This window comes from Labrus mixtus, chromosome 13 (assembly GCF_963584025.1).
Source record: "Labrus mixtus chromosome 13, fLabMix1.1, whole genome shotgun sequence".
Classification (NCBI taxonomy): domain Eukaryota; kingdom Metazoa; phylum Chordata; class Actinopteri; order Labriformes; family Labridae; genus Labrus; species Labrus mixtus.
The window spans coordinates 15,032,649-15,055,479 of NC_083624.1; the positions used below are offsets into that span (position 1 = coordinate 15,032,649).

Sequence of the window (22,831 nt, forward strand, 5' to 3'; positions counted from 1 at the left end):
TTCAGTCCTACCATGGAGTTGGAGGTGTTATCATCCATGTAGTGATGTGAAAAAAAAATGGAAGCTGCATGATGCATAAAGCCTCAGGGCATCCACAAGCATCTGATTTCTGTTTTCCTTTTTAAATCTGACTCTCAGTTTCACTTTCCTCGCCCCCTTTGGAGGGATCTCGTCCCACTCTAACACACCCACAGGATAACTGAGTCTTATTCACACACACATGCACTCTCAAGCAGATCTCCTTCTTGCAGGCCAGACACACACTTACATATGCAGAGACACGCTTATTCAGCTTAATGTCTGTGTCTGTGTGTGCCTCTGGTTAATAACTGTGTTTGTTCTCCTCCGCAGATGCCGGCTCAGGATCAGGAGATGATGGTAAGATTACTCACCTTCTCCTCCTTCTTATTTCTGACTCCACATGCGTTGCTTTGTAGTGTGCTTCTCTGTACTCAAAGTCATCCAAAACCAGACATGTGTACTCAAAGCATGAGCCTTTTTTTTATTTATGGAAACCACTTGTGTTTCTAAGACCCAAACACTACATGACATCTTAGAGAAATAAAAAAATATATATAATTCAAGGGTCTTCAAAGGAATCAGCAGGAGCCTCTTTGTGTGGAGTTTGGATGTTCTCCGTGTGCATGCGTCGGTTCAGTCCGGTCACTCCGGCTTCCTCCCACAGTCCAAAGACATGCTCGTTAGGTTAATTGGTGACTCTAAAAATGACTGTAGGTGTGAATGTGAGTCTGGCTGGTTGTCTGTCTCTATATGTCAGTGATTGACAGACGAACAGTCCGGGGTGTAATCCCGCCTCTCGCCCAATGACAGCCGAGTTCAGCTCCAACCCCTCGCGACCCTGAACGGGAAAATCGGTTTAAATAAGCTGGATGGATGCAAGTTTAGAAGATCATGAAATATTTAAAAATAATCCAAATGTGAGTACAATAACTTCCACTGCACATAAGAGCAATTTAAATGCTCTTTTCATATCCGATAAGGTTGGGTTCTGGCATTATCACATCGCTGCACTTGTACTTTCTTTATGGTTTCATGAAGCTATAAAGCAGCTATAATATGTGTTTCCATTATTACTAATGGATCACATGAGTACTTGCATGTTAAAGCGGTCACTCATCAGCCAGCTCTGCAATTTCCCTTAGTGAAGTGTTTGAGCCATAGATTTTGTATAAGAAGTGGAAACCACCACAATGACATCACCCATTGGGTTTTAGACTGTCTTGAGTTTGGTATAATCATCACCATCTATTTTTGTGTTGTTTTCTTTCTCTCTGGATCCAGACGTTACAGTATTTGAACGAAGGCGGAGCTGGCGAGAAATGTTAGTTTGGCAAACTTATCGAAGTTTCAAACTCCATGCCCAAAGCTAATGTTGTTTGCTTGCTAATTATTAAATTAAAACAAGTGTTTCTTACAGAATAAGATTCATTTCGGGTCGACAGCTGAGTGCAGTTGTTGACTTGCATAGTAAATTGAGCTTGTTGAATGTAGGCAGTTCACTGCACGTCTGTACACATATTTGGAGGCAGAGCAAGCAGTGAATACATGAAATTAACCGTTCTACTTCAGAGAACAAGAAAGCATTACAAATATTATGTACTGTTTACATGCTGTAATTATGTGTAAATATTGCTGTAGATTCTGGCAATTTATTATGGGGCTTAATGCTGACCGGCACGCTTGTGCAGTCCAGCCCCAAGTGGCGATTGGAGGCACTACAATAATGGGGTAAATTAGCGATGCTTGTTTGGTTTCATATTAGAGAATGCAGCCTGGTTTTAGTGTCTTTCAGGTCTTATTTTTGGTTTCTTTGGCCGCTACTTTCCTGTTTGTAATCGCCCTCACCAATCCATGATGTGCTTTTAGATTGAGAAAAACGACCTAAAACAAACTACTTAACCTGCCCAAAACTGGAGAAAATCATATAAATCAAACATCTAGTGTTCAAGCATAGTGGAACATGAAGTAGTTACATTTATTTTAGATTTATTGAAGCTTATTTATTGAAGCTAATTTTCATCTGCAGTCTCTTAGTTGGTCACAATAGTTATAAAACATCACTGAATAAACTAAACAACAACACAGGACACATAACACAGAGGAACAGAGGCTGTACATCACAAACAAACACACACACACACAAACACACACACACACACACACACACACACACACACACTCTCAGACACGCACACAGTCACACTTATAACACCATTAATAAAAAATACATTATTCAAATGAGAAGTGGCAATATGAAGTGCCAGATTCAATAAAGGAAATGTTGGAGACAAAAAGAGGTAAAGACAGAACAAACGTTGGACAAATCTCTGCCTGCAAAGCCTTTTAATACATTAGCATGAACTTGTAAATGCAGGTAATGATATCTGTGACATAGATCAGGTTTTGACTATTAAATTCTTTGTTTACAACATAATAAACCTAAAATCTTAGCAAATAGTTTAACTCGGCTTTTATGCAGACTGAAATGTGTGTTCTGGATGGGAGAAAATACTTAGTACAAGAAACTACACTTTGTAAGATTTGTCAGGATTACACAACTTTGTGTTCACAGTTTCTGGTGAATCATTTCAGTGAAACATTACAACAACATTATTGGCGCAGTCCTTCTCAACGTGATTTATTGAGGATTTTTATTTAGTTCTACAAATACAAATCCACCCATAGAGAACATGCACATTTTCTTTTTAATTGTACTCCCTGAACTTCCTCTGTCAGGGCGCAATGGCTTTTTTTTGTAGTGTGAGTATAAATAAATAAATGCTGTGGCTGGAAGAGGACACATGTTTTCAGGGGGTTATAAGTGGGATGTTTATTGTATTAAGATGGAGAAGAGCTTAAAAGCTGTGAGTGACTTTTTAATGGATAACTTTTGTTTGAGTTACTAATCATGTAAGACCTTCAGCTGATTAATAACTAAGACTCTTAATTTGTTGCCTAATTGAGCAACAAGCCCGAGCTGTAATGTAATGTGTGTAATGTGTGAAGACAGCACACAGTCAGAAGTCAAACTAATCTGTCAGTGCATGTTTGAACACATGCATATATGTACTCTGGTCCGTCTCTATCTGTGCCCCTCTGTGTTTACCCATGCAGTTCCTTCATTAACTCCTGTGCATGGAAGCTCTCCAAGCATATATGAGAGAGAGATTGGAAAAAAGATTAGTCCCAAAAAAGGCGGCGGACAGACGGATGAACGAGCGGAAATGAAACTGGTGCTAGGTCAACCAAAGAGAGAGAGAGAGAGAGGGAGAGAGAGAGAGAGAGAGAGAGGGGGCGAGAGAGAGAGGAGAGTGAGAGAAAGAGAGAGGGAGAGAGAAAGAGAGAGGGAGAGAAAGAGAGAGAGGACATGCAGGCTGGGGTGGTAGACAAAGAAATGGCCTGAGGAAAGTCACAAAATAGATAACAGAACTGAGAAAACAGAAGGCGGGTGATTCTGAAATGGAGGCTCAGACGAGGGCAGACAGCGATAAGGGACACGAGGAAGAGGACACAAAAAGCAAACACATTTTCATATACAGTATGTCTGCTCAACAGAGTTTTCACATTTGCTGTGCTTCACATTGAACTTCATTATCAGGGTATTTAAGCACTTTATTGTAGGTCACGATTGTAGGTTCACTTAAAGGCTCTATAGGCAATTTTTCACACTTAAATATAATAGAAATCAAGTATATCCTCTGAAAATAAGTATGTGAGTCATGACTGTCTTCAATGAATGTAACACCCGAGCCCCGCTGTCTGTGATGTTTTCCGAGTTTTCCGAGTCCTATCTTCGGTTTGTTTATTGCCAGGCCGGCTCATCCCCTCGCGTATAAAAGTTGTTTAATTGAGGGACTAGAGAAAAGAAGAATAACATACTGTACTCACTGCAGTCATTTTGTGTAAATGTACATGCAGTATGAAGATACGAGCATAATAACGATCGTTAGCATTAGCATGCTAACACAACAATGCAGCGCGAGTTGTTTTGGTTTCATGCTGGTGCTCAAGGGTGCCATCTACTGGATCAAAAAATCGCATATAAAGCCTTTAAGTTAAAATTAAACAGCATTACCTGTTTTTTTTTACTTCCCAGGAAATATTTTACAAATTAAAATAAAACAAAAACCAACAAAAAAATAGTGAATTATGATTCATCACAAAATTTTAATGGTTAATCATGATTAATCGCATTTTTAATCGCATGTTTGAAATTCCATTATTCTCCATTTAAAAATTACATTTGTTGTTTTGTACTGTCTTAAGCTGTATGCTGTTTGATTTCAACCCTGCTTTTATTTTGAAAAGAAGTAGGACTTTCAGGTAAATAGAAGGTTATGACAATAACTTCAGTTTGCTGAAGAACAGGTCTGCTCCAAACGTCACTACCACCATCTGGACTATTGGAGCCCTGTAGTGTGCGAGCCTTCTTTGTTTTCCACGATATGAACTTAACCACAGAAAAAGAAAGTAAATGAAAACAGCTTAAAGGAAAAAAGTCAAATGTTTGATGTGGTAAGGTGGATATTACTTTTGACTTGTCAACTGAGTTGTCTAGACGTTTTTGGAAGTGAAGTGATCCAATTAAAGATGCAGCAGTGTTATTCGTTGTCATTACTGTGAGGCTTATCCATAGTGCACCTTAAGGGACAGGAAACATGCGAGTCACAAGTAAAACAAAAAATGCATTAATTTCGGTCTAAGTTAATTGTGACTAACTAGTTAATGTTGACAGCCCTAATATCCTCGTAAAATTAATCACTAAATTCTAATTGCAACCCTTTTCTAAATGAATACAATAATAAAGAGCCATGATTGAATCATTGATTTGGTTTCATGTTAACTGCTAATCATTTCTACATTCTTAATAGAATAATTTAGTGTAGATGTTGGAGGTAAAACTATCTCACAGTACGGAGAACACTTACTTCTGGATTTGGCAGCTGGATGGTGAACAAACACTGTTCAGAGAGAATGAAGTCCGATGAAAGCAACCTGAACATGAAAGTGTTTGGGATATTACAATGATACTGTAAAATCACAGAAACGCCTCTCTGCAAGTGGGGGGGGGGGGGGGGGGGGGGGTAAAGCTCAACAGGTTAAGCAAAGGAGTGACCCGGGCGGGTTTTAGGGTAGAGTCAGCTGCTGAGAAGAAGAATATTCACAGAGGTATAAATGTTCTCTGTGTGTGTTTATAACCAAAAATAGGCTCACAAAATTCTCCACAGTAGCCGACAGGGTCTCTAAAGTGCACGGTCAAAAAAAAAATACAGGTCGGCCCTGCTACACAAAACACATATCTTCACACTGCATTAATGCATGAAAGTAAATTAAAACTAGAAGTCCAAAGTGTGAAAATTCAGGTTATTTCTTTTACACTTCTGACACTATGTCAGATCAGCTTTAAAAGAAAACACAAAAACAGGGCAAAGGAAAGAGCTTCCCAGTTAAAGGTCCAAAACAAAGAGTAGGTGAAGTAAAGCTGCTTTAAGGCTCGATGTTTGTTTAGTAGAAAAAGATATTTGGTTAGAAATTCTGTACATACCGCAATTCAATTTCTGTTATATTTATCCCAATAGAAATATTCCAGCAACAACAAAGTGTATGAAGAGAAATGTGTAAATAATTTCTCATGCACTTATCATATTCTTGAGCAGCAACATATAGACTGAATATACTGAAACTTATATCACAAACAACTTTGTCATCATAAAAACAGGAAGAGCAGTTGAATTGGATGATAAAGCATCAGGCATACGAGGAGTTTGGTGTCCTTGTGCTCACTGAAAATAGTCTGGTGCCCCCTCATTACAAGTAGAAAAAGGGTTTCCCTGAATGACCCCATTGGAAAGTCTCCATCACCTTCTGAGACCCCTGGGTGTTTTAAAGTCGAGTCTTGAGAACCGTCTTTATTCTCAACTGTCAGATAAATGTGTGACGAATTGATCATTCAGGACGAAAAAGAGACAATTAGGAAAAAAATAGCTCGGAGGCAGAGAGGGCATTTTGTGCTGTAAGAGGAGTGAGAGGCGAAAGAAAAAGACGAGGGCATGGACGGCAGGAGGAGACGCACAAACACGCCCTGTAAAGATAGAACCACAGCTGAGGTCAAAGTAGATGGAGAGATACAGCGGAGGAGATGGGAGGAGGAGGTGGAGGGAGAGAAAAGCTGCTGGTGTTTTATGAGCAGGGGAGAAGGTTAAAGAAAGTGGTTGTAAAAGAAGGGTCAGACTCCTGTTGAGGAAATGAGCAGTGGAGAGGCATACTGGTAAAAATCAAATGTATTTTAATGGCCAATGATAAATCTACACATATAAAAGTCCGCTCTTCTGGCTCTTTGCCCGTTTCATTGGCTGTAAAACGTGTGAATGTGTGTGTGTGCAGCCTGCAGGCTATACTTCTAACACCAGCATGTATACATTGATGCTCGTTGGATTGTTTCTTCTTTTGTTTGTGAGTCAGAAAGAAGAAGAAGAAAAAAAAAAAAACACCACAAGTCAACCATGCCGAGAGAAGCCCCCGAGGACACGAGTGCGCGGTCACATGGCCCCGTTAGTCAGGATCAGACATTTGTCCAAATCAAATTGTAGGCTGGAGAAATCTAATTGCTCTCACATGATCACGCAGAGACATAGAACAAGCAGAGCCTTCAAAAGTGTATTTTTAAACACGACTACGCAGGAGTCTGCAGCAGCCAGGCAGCTTATTGAATAAAGGAAACCAAAGAGATACAAGCTGAGGTGGTAAATGTTTGTGGAAAGAAAGATAAAGAGAGTGGGGGGGCCCATAGCTTCTAGGATATGTTGACCAAGCACCTTATATTCTCTAGACAACAATTTTGGTGGGAGAAGTCCTAAAATGTGTCACAACTAAGAACAGCATTAAGAGGTGAGAAAAGAAAGGCCTTTGTTGCCTTTCTCTCGCCACATACTTTTTATTTTGGGGCTTTGGTGCCTTCATCGTAGAGTTAGGGCAGTGGATAGAGTCAAAAATCAGAGCGAGAGAGAGAGAGAGAGAGAGAGTGGGGAATAACAAGGAGCCACAGGTTGGATCCAAACCAGGGCCGCCCGCTTCATAGCCTCCATAAATGGGGCGGGCACACTAACCACTATGCACTTTGTCTGTCATAAAATGTCTGTTCTGACACGTTTGTCCATTTGTGACAAGAAATGTGCAGTGGGGGGAAAATCCCTCTCTGCTCCTTGTGACAGGAGTGGGCGGTAGATAAGGATGGTCAGGAGCTCTGTTCAGTTTTAACGTCTGATATCAGTGATAATATCTTTGCCGACAAGTTAGCCTTTTAGCTTTTAGCTCAATTTGACAGTAAATCCTCTCAAAATGTACACAAAGGTTCACAACCAATACTGGTATTAAAAGTATGTGAAAGGTGTAACATGCAAAAAAAATGTAAAGCAGCCTTAAGCTTGTTTATGTTTCACTCAGAGACTCCAACATGGTTCGCTCACATGAACCACTTCCTGTCCAACCGTTAGCCCTTCAAAGACACAAGGACCGATTCGACTCTGGGTTGATATCAGAAGGAGATCAGTCGTAGAATCGGGTGCACCAGGTCACATTCAGCGAGTGGGGGAGGTATACTTCAGGAACAGCTTTGTTTTGGTTTGAGAGACTGGTGTTAATTTGCTAAAAAGTACCTAAAAATGAACCCTCTCTCTCTCTCTCTCTCTCTCTCTCTCTCTCTCTCAGAAATCCAGCCTATTAAACTGTACATTTGCCCATCAGTAATCAGAAATATTCAGTATCTTTTTAAAATACCTAAATGTACTTCTGCTCTTTGCTTTCTCTGTGGATTTTTCAATTTAATCTTTAAAAAAATCTCCTTTTTGAAAAATTCCCCTATTAGACCTAAATTGGCCTCACATAGAGCCATTGAGAAGACCGGTAAAGAGCCAGCAGAACCCCTCTGCTTTCAGCCTCAAAGTCAGAGATTGAAACGCCGTCATGCTCTGAGGGCTATCAGCATTAAAGTGACCTAATTTCACTGGAGCTTCAAAAGGGTAACTCTTATCTAAATGAAGTGCTCCGTCAAGGTCAAAGCGGTGTCCTGTTACTTATCGGAGCCACTTTTCAGTGAGAGTGGTGAAAAAGGAGGGACTTTAGCGGCAAGGAAACGAGCATTATCACGGCAGGCTGCAGTATTTATATTTGAAGTTTTTTGGGCATTCTCTTGGTCTTTTATGCCACCTTATTTCCTTTGGCTATATTTTCCCGAGCACTTATCCATCATTGCTATCAAGAACATAAAAATAACTATCCTATCATCCCACCATTGTTAGTGATAACAGTACCTTTAGATAGATAATCACGTTACATTTGTACACCCTGTCTCCACTCTTTATTTTAGCTTTACTTTTCTGAGTGTTGACTAATGAAAAGATAAACACAGCACTCGACTTAATTGAAATACAATAGCCCGATTGGGGTAATTAATCTAATGATCAGACCCACAACAATATAGATTTGCAAGCACTTCATTAATTTGAATTAAGGGCGAGGCTCTACTGTGCTGCAATTATGAATTCAATTTCGATTGATCGCCCCCGGTCGGTATGCAGCTATGCACAAAAATGATTATATGAGGTAGCACTCAACACTATTATTTTATTGACTTTTCAAACATTCTGGAGCAACACGTTCAATCAAAAGCCTAATACTGCAGGGTCGGTTGTAATATTAGCTAACATAGAGCATAATGAAGACTAATCCCGGCTTTGCTGCTACTGTGTGTGTGTGTGTGTGTGTGTGTGTGTGTGTGTGTATAAGAAATAGATGTCTAAGCACATGAGATGACCTGATTTGGCCGCTTTGACTTTGGAAGCAAGTGGAAGTTAGAGTAGCGCAGAATAGAACAGGACCGTGAGTAACTGAGGTAAAATCAGTGCCTGACCTCTGGTTCCCCTGGTGATTGTTTCGTGCGTCCGTTCCCGCTCCAGCAGCCTCCACAATGACGAGCTGCGGCCCCAGTCACACTGCTATTGCCATGGTAACCAAGTTAGAGGTTTAGGGAAGTGAGTAATCTAATCTTCCCACTTTGTGGCATTGTGATAAGGCTCGCCACCGCCAGCCCACCCGTGTGTGTGTGTGTCCGTGTGTGTGTGTCCGTGTGTCTGTGTGTGTCCTATTTGGTCATTCTATGCTGCATGTCTTACTCACACACGCACACACAGCAGCTATCTAGCCAATATGTTCCACACTAATGGGCAGGTGAAAGCCGAGGGAGCAGAAAGGCCTCCAGTCTTGTTGCAAGGTCTGAACCTCACTGAAGCTGACGTTCCTCAACATTAAAGGAAAGCTTCACTGCTTTTATTGCAGAGGTTAGTTTGGCTTATTTGAACAATTAGAGCAACGTGAGACAATCGGTGCAAGGTGTTCCATTTTAGCCCGAAGGGTATGAAGGTGTCCACAGCTAAGAGAACACAGCTAGTTAACATGTACCCCCATTCTGTGAAGTATTTATAATGCTCCTTTAACTGGTAGACCACGACTGAGTGACATGAGTTAGAGCAGGAAGAGTAGATGAGAAATATCAGTGTGTTAACGTCCAAGTGGAGAAAAAAACAACTCAATCTATTTGGATTTTTAGGAAGGATAAGAAGTTAGCCTCTGTTCAAGCTTTTCAATAATGGTTGAAATTGCCTGGACACGAAACCATAATCCCACCTAAGGCACCAAAATATAAAATTGTACATTCTTCTCTCCGGGGTTCCTTCTGGCATAAGAAGTGACAGAGAAGAGAGGAACAGCCACTCTCCCTTTAACCCGCATAAATTCAATGAGGGGAATCAAAAATCCAGAAGATAAGAGGAAATCAAAGTGCGATGTGTCAGTCAAATTTATAGTCAAACTATCATCACTTTACTCATTAGTATTTGTCTACTCACACAGCTCTGTTAATTTACTAGAGCTTCTTTTTTTCTACTTTTTTATTTTATCATTTTAATTTGGTAGTTTTCATAGGGCTGTCAGATGGTTACATTTCTTAATTTCGGAACACGCTGCATGGTGGTGTAGTGTTGCTGCCTCTTCATTGAGGAGGTTCCTGGTTCCAATCCCCGTCAGACAGGGGCCTCTCTCATGAAGTTTTGCATGTTCTCCCCGTGCATGTGGGGCTTCCTCCCACAGTCCAAAGACATGCTCGCTAAATTGCCCATAGGTGAGAATGTGAGTGTGGCTGGTTGTCTGTCTCTAAATGTCAGCCCTGTGATTGACTGGTGACCAGTCCAGGGTGTACCCCTTGACCTCAAACATAGAGATATTGGATGGATGGATGGATTTTCTTTAGAATTGTTGTACCGTCTTTAGCTAAGGGCACTTTACTTCCTGTTTGGATACAAACCTGCTTTTATTTTGAAATAGAATAAGGAACTTCCGGAAGGTTACGACATTAACCTTACCACAGAAAAAGTAACTTGTTACTGATGGAAGAGTAAAGTGTTTGCTTCAAATAAAGTTTTTGGAATTGAATTATAAATCTCTGCTGTTTCTTTTTTTTTAATCTGTGTCATTTTACAAAGGGCACAGCAGGAGCAACGGGCTGTAAACGTTACAGACCCAGTTCATGGTGACTGGGTTTATCGTCTAAAGGCTTTAGCTAGGAGCTGAATTATACTCATGGGTCTTCATCTATCCAAATCACAACCTGTAATTAAAACTATTTTGAACACTGAATGGATTTGCATTCCTCCAGCGCTTTTCTTTGGCCAAAAAAGGTCGTCAGCCCGGGCTGTGAGCTGTGCTGCTTGTTTTAAGTGTTCATCTTTCACAAATGATTTTACTGGGAGCAGAATTATCCACAGCGGTGTCCTCGTCCCAAAAAACAAACTGTAATAAAAACCAGAATGAAAAGATTCCACATGAAAAATGTGTCTCCTCTTGATGCTCCTTGGTGGAGCTGGAGGGGCTGCAGCTGAGCTCACAGACTGACTAAATCTAATTCTTGAAAATCCTGTAATTAAAATAATAATGACATGAGCTGAGATACTGGGGGGAAAAAAAGGAAAATGTTGCAGTGTCCAAAGAGGAGTTTGGGGTGGGGCTTATCTGCAGAGAGGAACACATTTTGTTGAAGCTTTGTTTTGAATGGCACCAACAAAATACAAAAATATGTTAATGTTAACATTGTAAATCCAGCAGCTGTGTGCATGATAAGTAGCCTAGTATCAAGGCTAAGGTACAGTATTACTCTTCTTAAAACAATGTTTTCACTGGAATATAAATCACCTTGGATAAACATCTAACACAAAGCAGCGTTTCAAATCTGAATTTATCTTCACACTTGGAGACTGATGATTGTGAAATAAAGATAACAAGGTGTACATGTAGGATCCTGTTCCACACACACACACACACACACACACACACACACACACACACACACACACACACACACACTTGAAAAAAGAGAGTGAGCATGTGAGGTTTATTGTTATGCACTTTGAGATCTTTCTTGAAACAGATCTGTCTCACGCTCTCACGCAGTGAACGTTCACATGAGAAAGGCTCGGCCGATAAGCCTCGATTCTGGCTCGGGGATAAGGCAGTAATGTCGAGCGAGAGGGAGAGGATCTGCAAATGAGATACAGGCAAAGCCATCAGATCCCTTCATCTACACAACATTCACACGCACACACACACACACACACACACACGCACACTCTCCTTTTTTTTTCCATCTCTCACCTCTGCTGCTTTTATTTTACTGTTGTCTCTCCATGGGAACGTATCCAATCATACCACTCTGAAATTATTATGAAAATTTCTATTCTGTGTGTGTTTTTGTGTGCACAGCAGGGGGCTCTGAATGAGATGAGTTGGTGTGGTGAGGAGGAGGGGGGGGGGGGTGTTCAGACAGTATCAGGTAAGAGACGGGGAACGTAAGCGGGCGAGTGGCAGCCGCCGTGTGTCAGAGCCATCAGTGCAGGTGGCTGAAAAGTGGGACAGAGGCTGATGAGAATAGCTGGGTCACCTTTGGGCCAGCCCTGGCTCTCACCTGCATCAGGGATTTTATTGTCATTTTTTTTTTCATCCTGAAAATAATGGAACATGGCTGAGAGGGATATAGCAGCACAGGGGGGGAGGGAGATTGTGCCGAATCGAGGCCCACTGAAGGGGAGGGGTGGACGGATATTGAAATTGAGAGATAGCAGGATTGATCTTTTTTTCTGTTATAGCAGGATTTGACTGGGATTAAGAGAGGGAACAGGGGAGTCAGGTGTGCTTTTAGGAAGGAATCTGAGCCCTGTCGTGTTTGTGTGTGAGGGGGCATATTCACTGCATGGTTTATGATGCCTTCTGTTTTGATATGCCAGCTTGTTCCCGATCATGAGTTATCAAAAATGACAGTTGTTTGAGTGGTCAGACTTATCAAATACATGCTATACATCATTTCAGGACCTTCCTCCAGTTTATTGTTTTAATGTGGCGTTTTGGTCAGGGGAAGTAGCACAAAGATTATAAATGTGCACAATTGATGGGGCTTTTATCCAGAGTTCAGTTCCTGCATGAAGTATTTACATTTTAAAAGTAATTTTTATTAATTAATTCAAGTAACTTCTGTTGGTTAAAGCTCCTGTGAGGGTTTTTCAAATGGTTATGAAACAGACTGAACTTTATACTGATACTTCTATGTGACCATCAAAAGCTAACTAGAGTAAAATCATCAATACAGATTATTTCTATATAAAGATTATTCATCCTCGCAGGGTAGGTGTCAAAGGAAGTGAGATACCACCAAATCAGCCTTCATTTACATTTTCCACTGCAAAGATTCACAGTGAGTGATATGTTTGACTGAAAGAATGCAGAATGAGATTTTTTATTCATCAGTGAAAAGAAGTACCACTTTGTCCACAGGCGTCGCCAAAATCAACACAGATAGAAAGTTCCTCGCTGAGGCTTTAACATACATGTTTGTCATGCCATATAGTGTCTTAGTGAAACCAAAAGACTTATAGTCAGAGGAATGGGGAATAAATCATGTGGTAAAATCTCAGTATTGGGGGCACTGGTGGCAGAGTGGTTAGTTTGCGCACAGCGCGTACAGAGGCTGAGGTCCTTGAAGCGGGAAGCCCAGGTTCAAATCCGACCTGTAGAATCCGACCTGTGACTCGCTCTCCGATTTCCGACTCCATCCACTGTCCTGTCTCTCCAATAAAAGTATAAACCCCCCCCCCCCCAAATCTCAGCATTGACTTCTTTGTAAGATATGACACCATTTGGTCAGACTTTTTTTCCCCAAATGTAACCAAAAAGAACGCTTCTAAAACATCTGTTACATATGCTTGCCGGTTTAAAAGAAAAGCATTGTTTTTAAATTCTAACACAGTCATGCTGATTTTTGTTACTGCTATTGCCTGACTGTTGGATTTTGGTATCTAATCTTACATTGCATATGTATTATTACCAGGTGAATTGTGAAGCCCTGAATGTTCTAAAGAGTGGTACCTAGATTGTCATATTGTGGATTTCATGGCCTCGGACAAATCAGTCAGAAAACATATTGGATCTGCTCCTCTCAGTTTGTGTTTGACCTTTTTATCTAACTTGAGAAACAATCATTGTAAAAATGCACTCGTACAGTTGTAAAACTTCCTCATAATGTCCAAAGACACAGTGGATAACAAAATAAATGGCTGACAGTATCTTCCTCTTCTGAGTAAACCTGGCATACTATATATCAGCTCAGTAGTTATATAGTGCCATAACCATCTGCTGTACACACACAGTCTTACAGTGTAACTGCCAGGCTTTTAAGACTTTACTCAGGGAAACAGATAGGATGTCCCGGATAAATGAAGGCTCATAATCCTTCATGCAGCAGCAGCAGAGCAGACATCCACTCGCCCTTTCGGCCCTTCCTGTGGGATTTCAGGTCATGTCTTTTTATGTAAGCCAGATAAAAACACTTGTAATGGAACTGGAATGCTTATCTCAGCTCACATTCTCAATTTGAGGATTTAAGAATACTGCTTTTATCAACACTCTTCTTACTATTAGTTTTAAGATGCCTGATTTATTCATAACATCATGGATTTTCAGTCACTATGTATTTTTCCTCTTGGATTGTATCCCCCCCTTTTTTTCTTTTTCTAAATGCTACATTTCAAGTTAAATAAGTGTTCCTTTCCGAGTGTCTCCTCCCCTCGCCGATAGTTTCCCCACAAGTTACAGTTTGGTCAAGTCCTAGATTTCTTTAATCTCACCAGCTGTCATTGCCTTTGTCAGCAGCGAGCTAGAAGCTCATTAGAGGCTGCGTGTGGCTGGATGATGCTAGCGAAGCAATTTAGACTATAGAGATGTTGGCCTGGATTCCAGGTATGAAGAAAGAAGGAAAAAAAAGAGAGAGAGAGAGAGGGAGGAAGGAACGGATATTGAGAGAAGTCACATTATGGTCTCTCTTGAGGGTCATTCTTCCTCGGAGAAGAACATTTCCTCATTTGCTTGAAGATAATTGCGGCGGTTATTATTCCGCTGACGCTCAGTTAAGCAGTAACCCAGAACAGGTCGTCTTATGTGAGACTTATATTCACAGCTGAGGTGTTAATATGTCCTGGACATCATGGAGATTTTTGTTTGTTATTTAGTCTACTGTCAACAGAAGCCATTAGTATAGTGAGCTATAATGGTAGCAGAAGATTACATTACAAAAAGCTGCTAACTAACTTCCATTAGTGTATGAGATGTAAAGCTTATGTTAATAATCACATCACTTACACAATAATACTAGATACATACAGTAGAGTAGATGGCAGGTTAAGATATATTCCCGAGTCTTTTGTTTGTCCATTGTCCTTTTAATTAGAGCACCCCCAAGTTTTTTTCCTTGTCCGCCCATACATCTATCTCCTCGTCCCACCATCCATACCAACCGTAGGTGTACACACTGTTTATCCTATATATTTGAAAACCCCAAGGCTGTTTGATTTGATCTGAATCACCTTTATACCAGTGTGACCAATAAACCAGTTTAAAGTGCTGAGACAGACATGTACCATTAGGACTGCAAGTGAAGCTGCCAACATCGCCCACTGACTATGCAGTATATGGGACATTTTTGCCTGTATTGGAAAAAAACAGCTAAAGATAGATAACATTAGAGATATCTAAGAATGGCATAACCTGAAATACCAAAACAAAGTAAAAAAAAAAAACGTTCCTGGAGTGTGAAGAAGTATTTTGTATGCTTAAGCTACAGTTGTGCAGATAATTGGTATATGACGTATTTGAAGAAAACATTACAAAAAAGCAATGACGTCACTATGAGAACTTTTTTTTTTAGAAATTGGCAGACTCATTTCTATCACACATCTGAAAGGGTTAAGTGTAAAAGGTTGATGTAATGTGACGTTTGCCTTACTTTAGTACAAAAGTAAAAACTCTCAGCTTCCTGTATGAGAACCTGAAAACATCTGCATGGCAGCTTGATTCAGTGGACATTTTCCTCCTTGATTTCTTGTCTATAATATTTCCCTCCAAACCTGAATACATTTGAATCTTCTTGAACCACAGGCAGCAGTTTCTGATTCTTCTCATTGACAGTGCAAATGAGCTTTCCACCTACTCTCTGGAGGCCTTCGGCAGCGTCTTGCTCCATATGTAAACATCTGAGGGCTGTTTATTTGTGGGCTTCAACACTCATCTGAGGATGAGCGTGCAAATCCCTTGTGGCACCAAAGTGGGGGGAAAACTCTGCGTGCTAAAGGCTTTGTGTTTGGAGAGCAGAACGTAAAGGTTGTGCGTTGGGAATGCCCAGTATGGCTGCTGGTTTGTTTATATTTCCACGAGCTGATCATATTGAGAGTAGAAATGGATCATTGGCAGAGACGGGACAGACGTCATGTTTATTTACTCTTTGAAATTGCGTCAGCAGGAGTGCTATGAGAGCGCTCCGATTCAAAGTAAAGACTAGCGGAGAAGATATTTATTTGTACAGCAGAGGCCTCTAAAAATTACATTCCAGGAGAAGAACTACTGGATTGAAGACACTTGCTGATTTCTATTTTCCTGTCATTATAAAAAACAACAGCTCAGCACTGTCTTTCTTTTGCCCTTCTCTGCATAGTTGTTGTAGAAGTTAAATATACTCAGGAATACTCTTTATATTTCTTTGTGCCCTTGCCACTGTTGCAAGGGCACAAAGTTGCTCTTTTCTTTTTTTTCTCTCAGCAAAACTAATCCTTTCTTCAAAAGAAAGTTAAAAGACAAATTGATGAGGAATTAGATTCTAAGTAGAAGTGTATTGTTTAGCGCTCTGACAGCTAGTTTAGTAGAAGCGTGTTGTTTAGCTCTCTGACAGCTAGTTTAGTAGAAGCGTGTTGTTGTTTAGCTCTCTGACAGCTAGTTTAGTAGAAGCGTGTTGTTTAGCTCTCTGACAGCTAGTTTAGTAGAAGCGTGTTGTTTAGCTCTCTGACAGCTAGTTTAGTAGAAGCGTGTTGTTTAGCTCTCTGACAGCTAGTTTAGTAGAAGCGTGTTGTTTAGCTCTCTGACAGCTAGTTTAGTAGAAGCGTGTTGTTTAGCTCTCTGACAGCTAGTTTAGTAGAAGCGTTTTGTTTAGCTCTCTGACAGCTAGTTTAGTAGAAGCATGTTGTTTAGCTCTCTGACAGCTGGTTCAGGTTGGAAAAGTACCTATTTGGAACCTGATCCAGTTGATTCAGTGTTTCTGAATGTTCTGTATCATCTGTTTTTATCATTCTCAACCATAACTCTTTTAAAAGAGCCTACCTTAGGGAAGGTCACGTACAAATACTTTATTGTAAAAGTGTTTCTGCCACATTCCCTTTTTTTCTTGAGGTTAAGATGGGCACTGTTGAAAACCACCAGGGTAGCAGGACATGGTGTTGTTTCTTGGGGCTGTACTCTAATTGGCTCTCCATGGACTGGTCCACTGTTTGTCAGGTATGAGAGAAACAGTGGTTTTTAAAGTGGGGACTGACATCATCTTCCAAAGTCAAAATCAGGCTGAATCTGGCCTTATGGGATAATATGTATATTTGATCACTCATTTGCCATTTAAAGCTGCATTAATCTCTCTTAGTTAAATAGCAGTGGATCTCACAACTGCCGTCACTCGTATCGATGAAACCGCAGACAAAGATCACTCAACTGTCTCCCACCCATTCAGAGCTTTTTGACAGACTTAAAGATGCTGTTTTTGCCCAAATGTTACTGTGGTGTTATCAAGGTGTAAGATGCAGTGTGACACAAACTCCTGCTCTGATAAAACATTTTTCTCATAATATTTTTTTCCAAGGCAGATATCTGTGCTGTTGGATATCTCAGTTAGTCATCACCAGATCTTGCTTTCAATCATTCTCCCTTCACTCATATCCTCCTCATCCTGGTGTGGCTTTACTCTTCATAACTTTTCTCCAGCTCCTTTCATCTCCCCTGGTCTGATCCCCCATCCTCTATCCTCTATCCTCTGTAGCTCTCCCTTTAGCCCCGGCCAATCCTCTCTTGTGGTCTTATGCACACAGGATTAGCCATTAGCTCGTAGTTTTCTCTTCCTTCTACCCCTAAGAGACCAAAACCCTGCCACTGCTTGCCAGTCATCCGGCTGTCCAAGGCTCCTCTCCAATACTCAGCGGCGTGCAATTGGCCCCGCAGGCTGGTGGCGGGATTAGACGTGGCACGGTGGGGCTCTGTGGACAGCCAGCCTTCACGGACGGAGTTGTTCGAGAGTAGTTCAGGCTGGAAGCAGACACATCCAAAGCTGTCTCCAATGCAGAACTCAGCAAGCAGGTGATGGGAGCAGAAGGGGCATAACTGTGCCAAGATTACTAAAATGTGCCATTGCCCAAGGACAGGAGGGTCACTGAAGGCAATTGTCAGGGGATCATCTGCTCAGAGAAAAGGAATGAAGTACATACATTTGAAAAACACTAATGACTTATATTTTATATACAGTAGGTGGATAAAATGATATATCTCAAGAATTGCTACATGATTAATACATCTTCACAAGAATTGTCATAAGTTTATGTTAATAACAATAAATGTTGAACATTTGTGACAGTCATGGATCAATCAAACAGCCTATCAGACACAGAAAGTATCAACATCTGTCAGTCAGTCTGCAGATGTTTGCTTTCATGTGAGGAACATAAAGGAGTACACATATGCTGGAGTTATTGTAGAAAATAATTGCTAACATGGCATCAATAACTTGGTAATAAGTGGTAGCTCAGCTTGCAGCCTCCCTTTGGAAATAAGTCTGACAATGATTATTAGAGGGACACAGATTTGTAATATTTTAACTTTGGGTGGATTTTAAATACCATTTTCTTTTTTTCTTTGAAGCAATGAGACCTGTGGTAGTTTGTCTCACTGTAAAAACCTTGTGAACAATGAATGTTTAATGATTCGTTATCCCCAAAACAAACTAAGCTCCCATAAACAAGCTGAGCTAATGTTAGCAGCAGCTCAGCTTGCAGCCCCCCAACATCTTGTGTCTGGAAAAATGTTGTGGAGTTTGCTTTGAAGAGGAAGAGGCACTTGTGGATAATATAACTCCAAATACACATCTTAAGATAAACAGGAATGGATACTCTACCTAAAAAGAAACCAGCAGCAGCTCAGCTCACAGCCCCACCAAGAATATATACTTTAACATATTTATGATATGAGGGTTAAAGTTGGATATTCCACATTTTAAAGTTTAACTGGTTCCTTCAGGCATCGTCATTATCACAAATCCTTATCACAATACTCCCATTGTATGTTGTGATAAAAAGAAATGCCACATCCTAAAGCCCTGTTCAGAATTTAAATATCATTTATACCCTTTTATCTTATTGATTCTTCTGTACTTGCTGTGATGAAGCGATACCTTAGATAGAAAGGTTTTGAGAAAGATTTTGATTTAAGCTTTAAAAGTAGAGACAGTTGTGATGGACCTCAGGTCAGCAGTGAGCTGCTTCCAGAAAGAAGGACAACAGTAACTGAAGGCCCCCTCTCCAGACTTTGATCTAAATCTGGGTATGACTGAAAGACCTCCACCTGATGACCTGAGGAGCCAGGATTAGAAACAAGACTGTACTGTATCAGATATGATAGTAACAAGGCATGAAACTATGTAATGCTAAAATGAGTTTCTTTATCAAAGTAGTGCATGGTAAATATAAATCTTACTCTGATGTTACACTGGAGATGCATAGTGACTTTAAACACAGCTGTTCCAGAGAACTTAAAATGTAGAAATTGCTGTGAAGTTCAGCTCTACCCACAGAAGTGACACTACAGATGTCTTTCCAAGGACTCCTAAGTGATGAAATGAGTGTTTTGGTTTCTTGGCTGTATCTATTTACAAAAAACTGATGTAAAACAAGTTATTGAAGTCATTCGAAAGTGGCTCAGAGCAGCAAGAAAACAAAATGAAAGAGAAGCTTTTGAAACAACTGAAAGAAGAAGAGACCATGTGAACAAAAAGCAGCTCGTTTAGTAGACGCTTCCAGCTGTGGAGAGGATTCCTCTCTAACAAGTTATCCCTGATGTATGTTTCTGTATAAAAGTAATGTTTGAATAGATAGGCCTGTCTGCTTTAGATACAAGATTCAAGCCTGGACTGATGCCAGTATAACATCAAAGCACCTCTTTATCTGGATTAATATCCCAGTACGTAAATACAGGCCTTTTGAGAGGATGAGTCCGTTTTAATTTGTTAATGAGTGGATGTTGGAGAAGACATTTTTCTTTTACAGTCAGCTAGGTTCAATAAAAGCTTGGAAATACCCACTTTCACTGCCAAAAAATCCTTTAAAACATTCAACTTTATGCTAATGTGCTTCAGGGGTTCTTCCAACCTTGTGCTGACAGTTGAATACAAAAGACTTTTATGTAGGAGGCAAATTATTTTTTATCAATTGATTCAAACTAACTTTTTATGATAGGTCAAAAATGCCAAGTCTATGTATACAATCCATTATTTTGTGCCTTACGCCCTTATTGTGCATTCAAAAACACACCATACAGATTCACACATTTTTTTACTGCTTTACCTTAAAGGAGGTTTAGTTTAAATCATGGACGTTCACTTCTACCAACCTAAGAGTACTTCTCTATTTATATGTAGATTGTTGTTGGATTTTTATTTGTTATTTATCAATTGTACTGTGTAGGCAGCCAAATGTTTGTAGCTCTTGAGTCCAAGGCAAATTTCACCAAGGGGCAATACAGTGTATCCTACTGTATGGTATGGTATGGTATGGTATGGTATCTAAACCTGATGCCAAGTCAGTCAATGGTAATTTGGGATGCTCGTATTTTCTGCAATATGACACACCCAAACAAAATAGTAATTCAACTTTTAAACACCTTTATTTAGGCCCGGGAAGGAGCTGCTCTGATGGCATGTCAATACCAATTTAACCAAGCCTGCTGCCAGTACTTCATATAAGCACACAACCAGAAATAATTCACCCAATCACTGATGCAGAGTAGTATAAGAACTTCAATTGTGCAATTATTGGACTATATGCATTGTATTTCCTTATGTGCAATACTCTTATGCAGCACTTGCATTACAGTAACTGTTGTGATATTTTCTGGTTCCTTTTGTTTGTAATATCTTTGCTGCCAAAATTTCCCCAATATATTAGATCCGCAAATGCCTTCAAAACAATCTAAAATGTAGGACCAGGTAATGCACTGCAATTTATTCCTAACTGACAGTCCAATAGATCAGGATTCAGAACTTTTATATCCCAGGGGGTCAATTCAGTTTTACAGCCCACCATGCAATAATAACATAAATCATATCAAATCAGCCATTGGAAATAAATAGTAGAGTAATGGTCATATGAGAACAGTTTTAGTCTTATAGGTTCCACATTCAAATTCATATCTCTTTTTCTTTGTCTCTTTCTCTGTTCTCTGTTATCTGTTGTTCCTTCCAGAGGAGTATATAACAGACTGATGTAATGGGTCATGTTGCTGCCTGTTAAGATTAATTAGGTAATGCTTTTGGAAAAGTATTTTTTAAAAACTGACATTAAGTCTTGGCTGGGAAACAGTCAATTGAAAATGTCTGACAGCTGTCACCTGTTCTGCAAGATGATGCAATTAAAAACCAGTGGCTTGGAGCATAACAGTACTTAAGCATATGGACTTCTATTGTTGTGATAATGAGCTCCTCCACTATGGAACAATGGCTACTTGTGGTGCAGTCAGACAGCACTGAAACATCATCTGCATGTGCAAATTAGCTCTGAGAGCTAGCAACCTCAAGCTGCCACACTAGCCATGTTTAGCAGTAATAACTACAGCAAATTACACAGTATGTAATTACACTGCTGGTCAAACGTGTCATTAGCTTACAGAAACAGTCATTACTCAGCTGCTGTCTTGTTTTGCCATGTGGGCTTACCACCTACGTGAAAAGGGATTGGTGTCTGGTGTGTTGCCAACTGAACTGTAGGACCCAGATCAGCAGGAGAGTCTGGATATATTTGGGCCTTAATGTTACATTAAAGAGATGATGTACAGTGAGCAGGTTGATATCACTTAAAGAATCCCCAGCACCTCACCATGGAGGGGTGTGATAACCTGCTCACCATACTACATCCTACTCATTACACGGCTACTTACTTAGGAATTCAATCATTTGAAACAAAATATGGATTTGAAAATTATTTTAATGATTTAAAAATGATTTGTTACGGGGCATCAGTAGCGTAGTAGTTAGTGCGTGTGCCCCATGTACCGAGGCAATAGTTTTCCAAGCAGGCAGCCCGGGTTCGAATCCCACATATTGCTCCTTCCCCGCATGTCATTTTCCACTCTCTCTCTCTCTCTCCCCGAATTCTGACTCTATCCACTGTCCCGCCTCTAAACAAACTCTTAAAAAGCCCCAAAATAAACCTTGAAAAACAAACATTTGTTTCTTCTGCTAAAGAAATAGTCTGTTGGAATCCCCTGTTTGAGTTGCGTCCTTAGCAATGGTTAAATCTAAACATTCCTAATGATGATGAAGTCAGACTAGGTGAACAGATCTGCATTAATCAATGTCTGACTGAGTTTTTCTGCCCCATCAGTCGGAGTCTGTTGACGTTATCTTTTCCATTCAGCACTCTTTAAAAGCGCCACCTCCCACACCATGATCCGTTCCACTTGAACTTAAAGTGTCATCTTTCCTTTTTGTAGATGTCATAGCCAACATTTTTTTGCATCTTTAACCTCTTTCCTCCATGATCATCCTCTCCTTTCCCCTTACCCTACATTAAACACACCAACGTCAAATATAACAGGACTTCTTTCCATGGATTCATATGGTTACAGTTAATCCTCCAGAGAATATTATAAGAGCGGCATCCTGGTTATAACGGTTTGGTCGTCTTCACAAATGGCATAGCTTGCCAATCAGATTTGTGTTTTTAACACAGCTCTGTGATAAGTTGAGATAATCACCATGACCAGCAGCAAGGACAGTAACAAGATAAGTTCGGATAATAGACCCAGTTTCTAGGTTAGCTTGAGCTTTAGGTAGCCTTCATTCCAGTGTGTTAAAGCTTAAAGGTCTTTGTTTGATGACTTTATTGAACAAATGTTGCATTATACTTTTGGTATTTTAATTATGACTGGAGTCTACCGAATTTGGAAAATTTGCGCCATTACCTTTTTAATCAAAGCTAAAGTAACTACTTATTAGCTTCAAGTACACCCCGAAGTGTTTCTGAAGGCAGAAAGGAGTACTTTAACAATTTTGGAAATAAAATGGCTCTTCTGTTTGGGGAGAAGATTGATATCACTCTAAGAGGCGATTAGCTAAACCATGAAGACTGGAAGCAGGGGAAAA

At 40.2% G+C, this 22,831-nt stretch overlaps 1 protein-coding gene across 1 annotated transcript in view; it reads left to right on the forward strand.

Annotated features, from left to right (window-relative positions):
- The window catches only part of tmeff2a (transmembrane protein with EGF-like and two follistatin-like domains 2a), a 127,875-nt gene that overhangs the window by 66,037 nt on the left and 39,007 nt on the right, over positions 1 to 22,831 (forward strand). Inside the window, exon 4 of the mRNA XM_061053833.1 lies at positions 352 to 378. Within this exon, the coding sequence (XP_060909816.1) occupies positions 352 to 378 (27 nt within the window). The remainder of the gene's footprint in view (positions 1 to 351; positions 379 to 22,831) is intronic.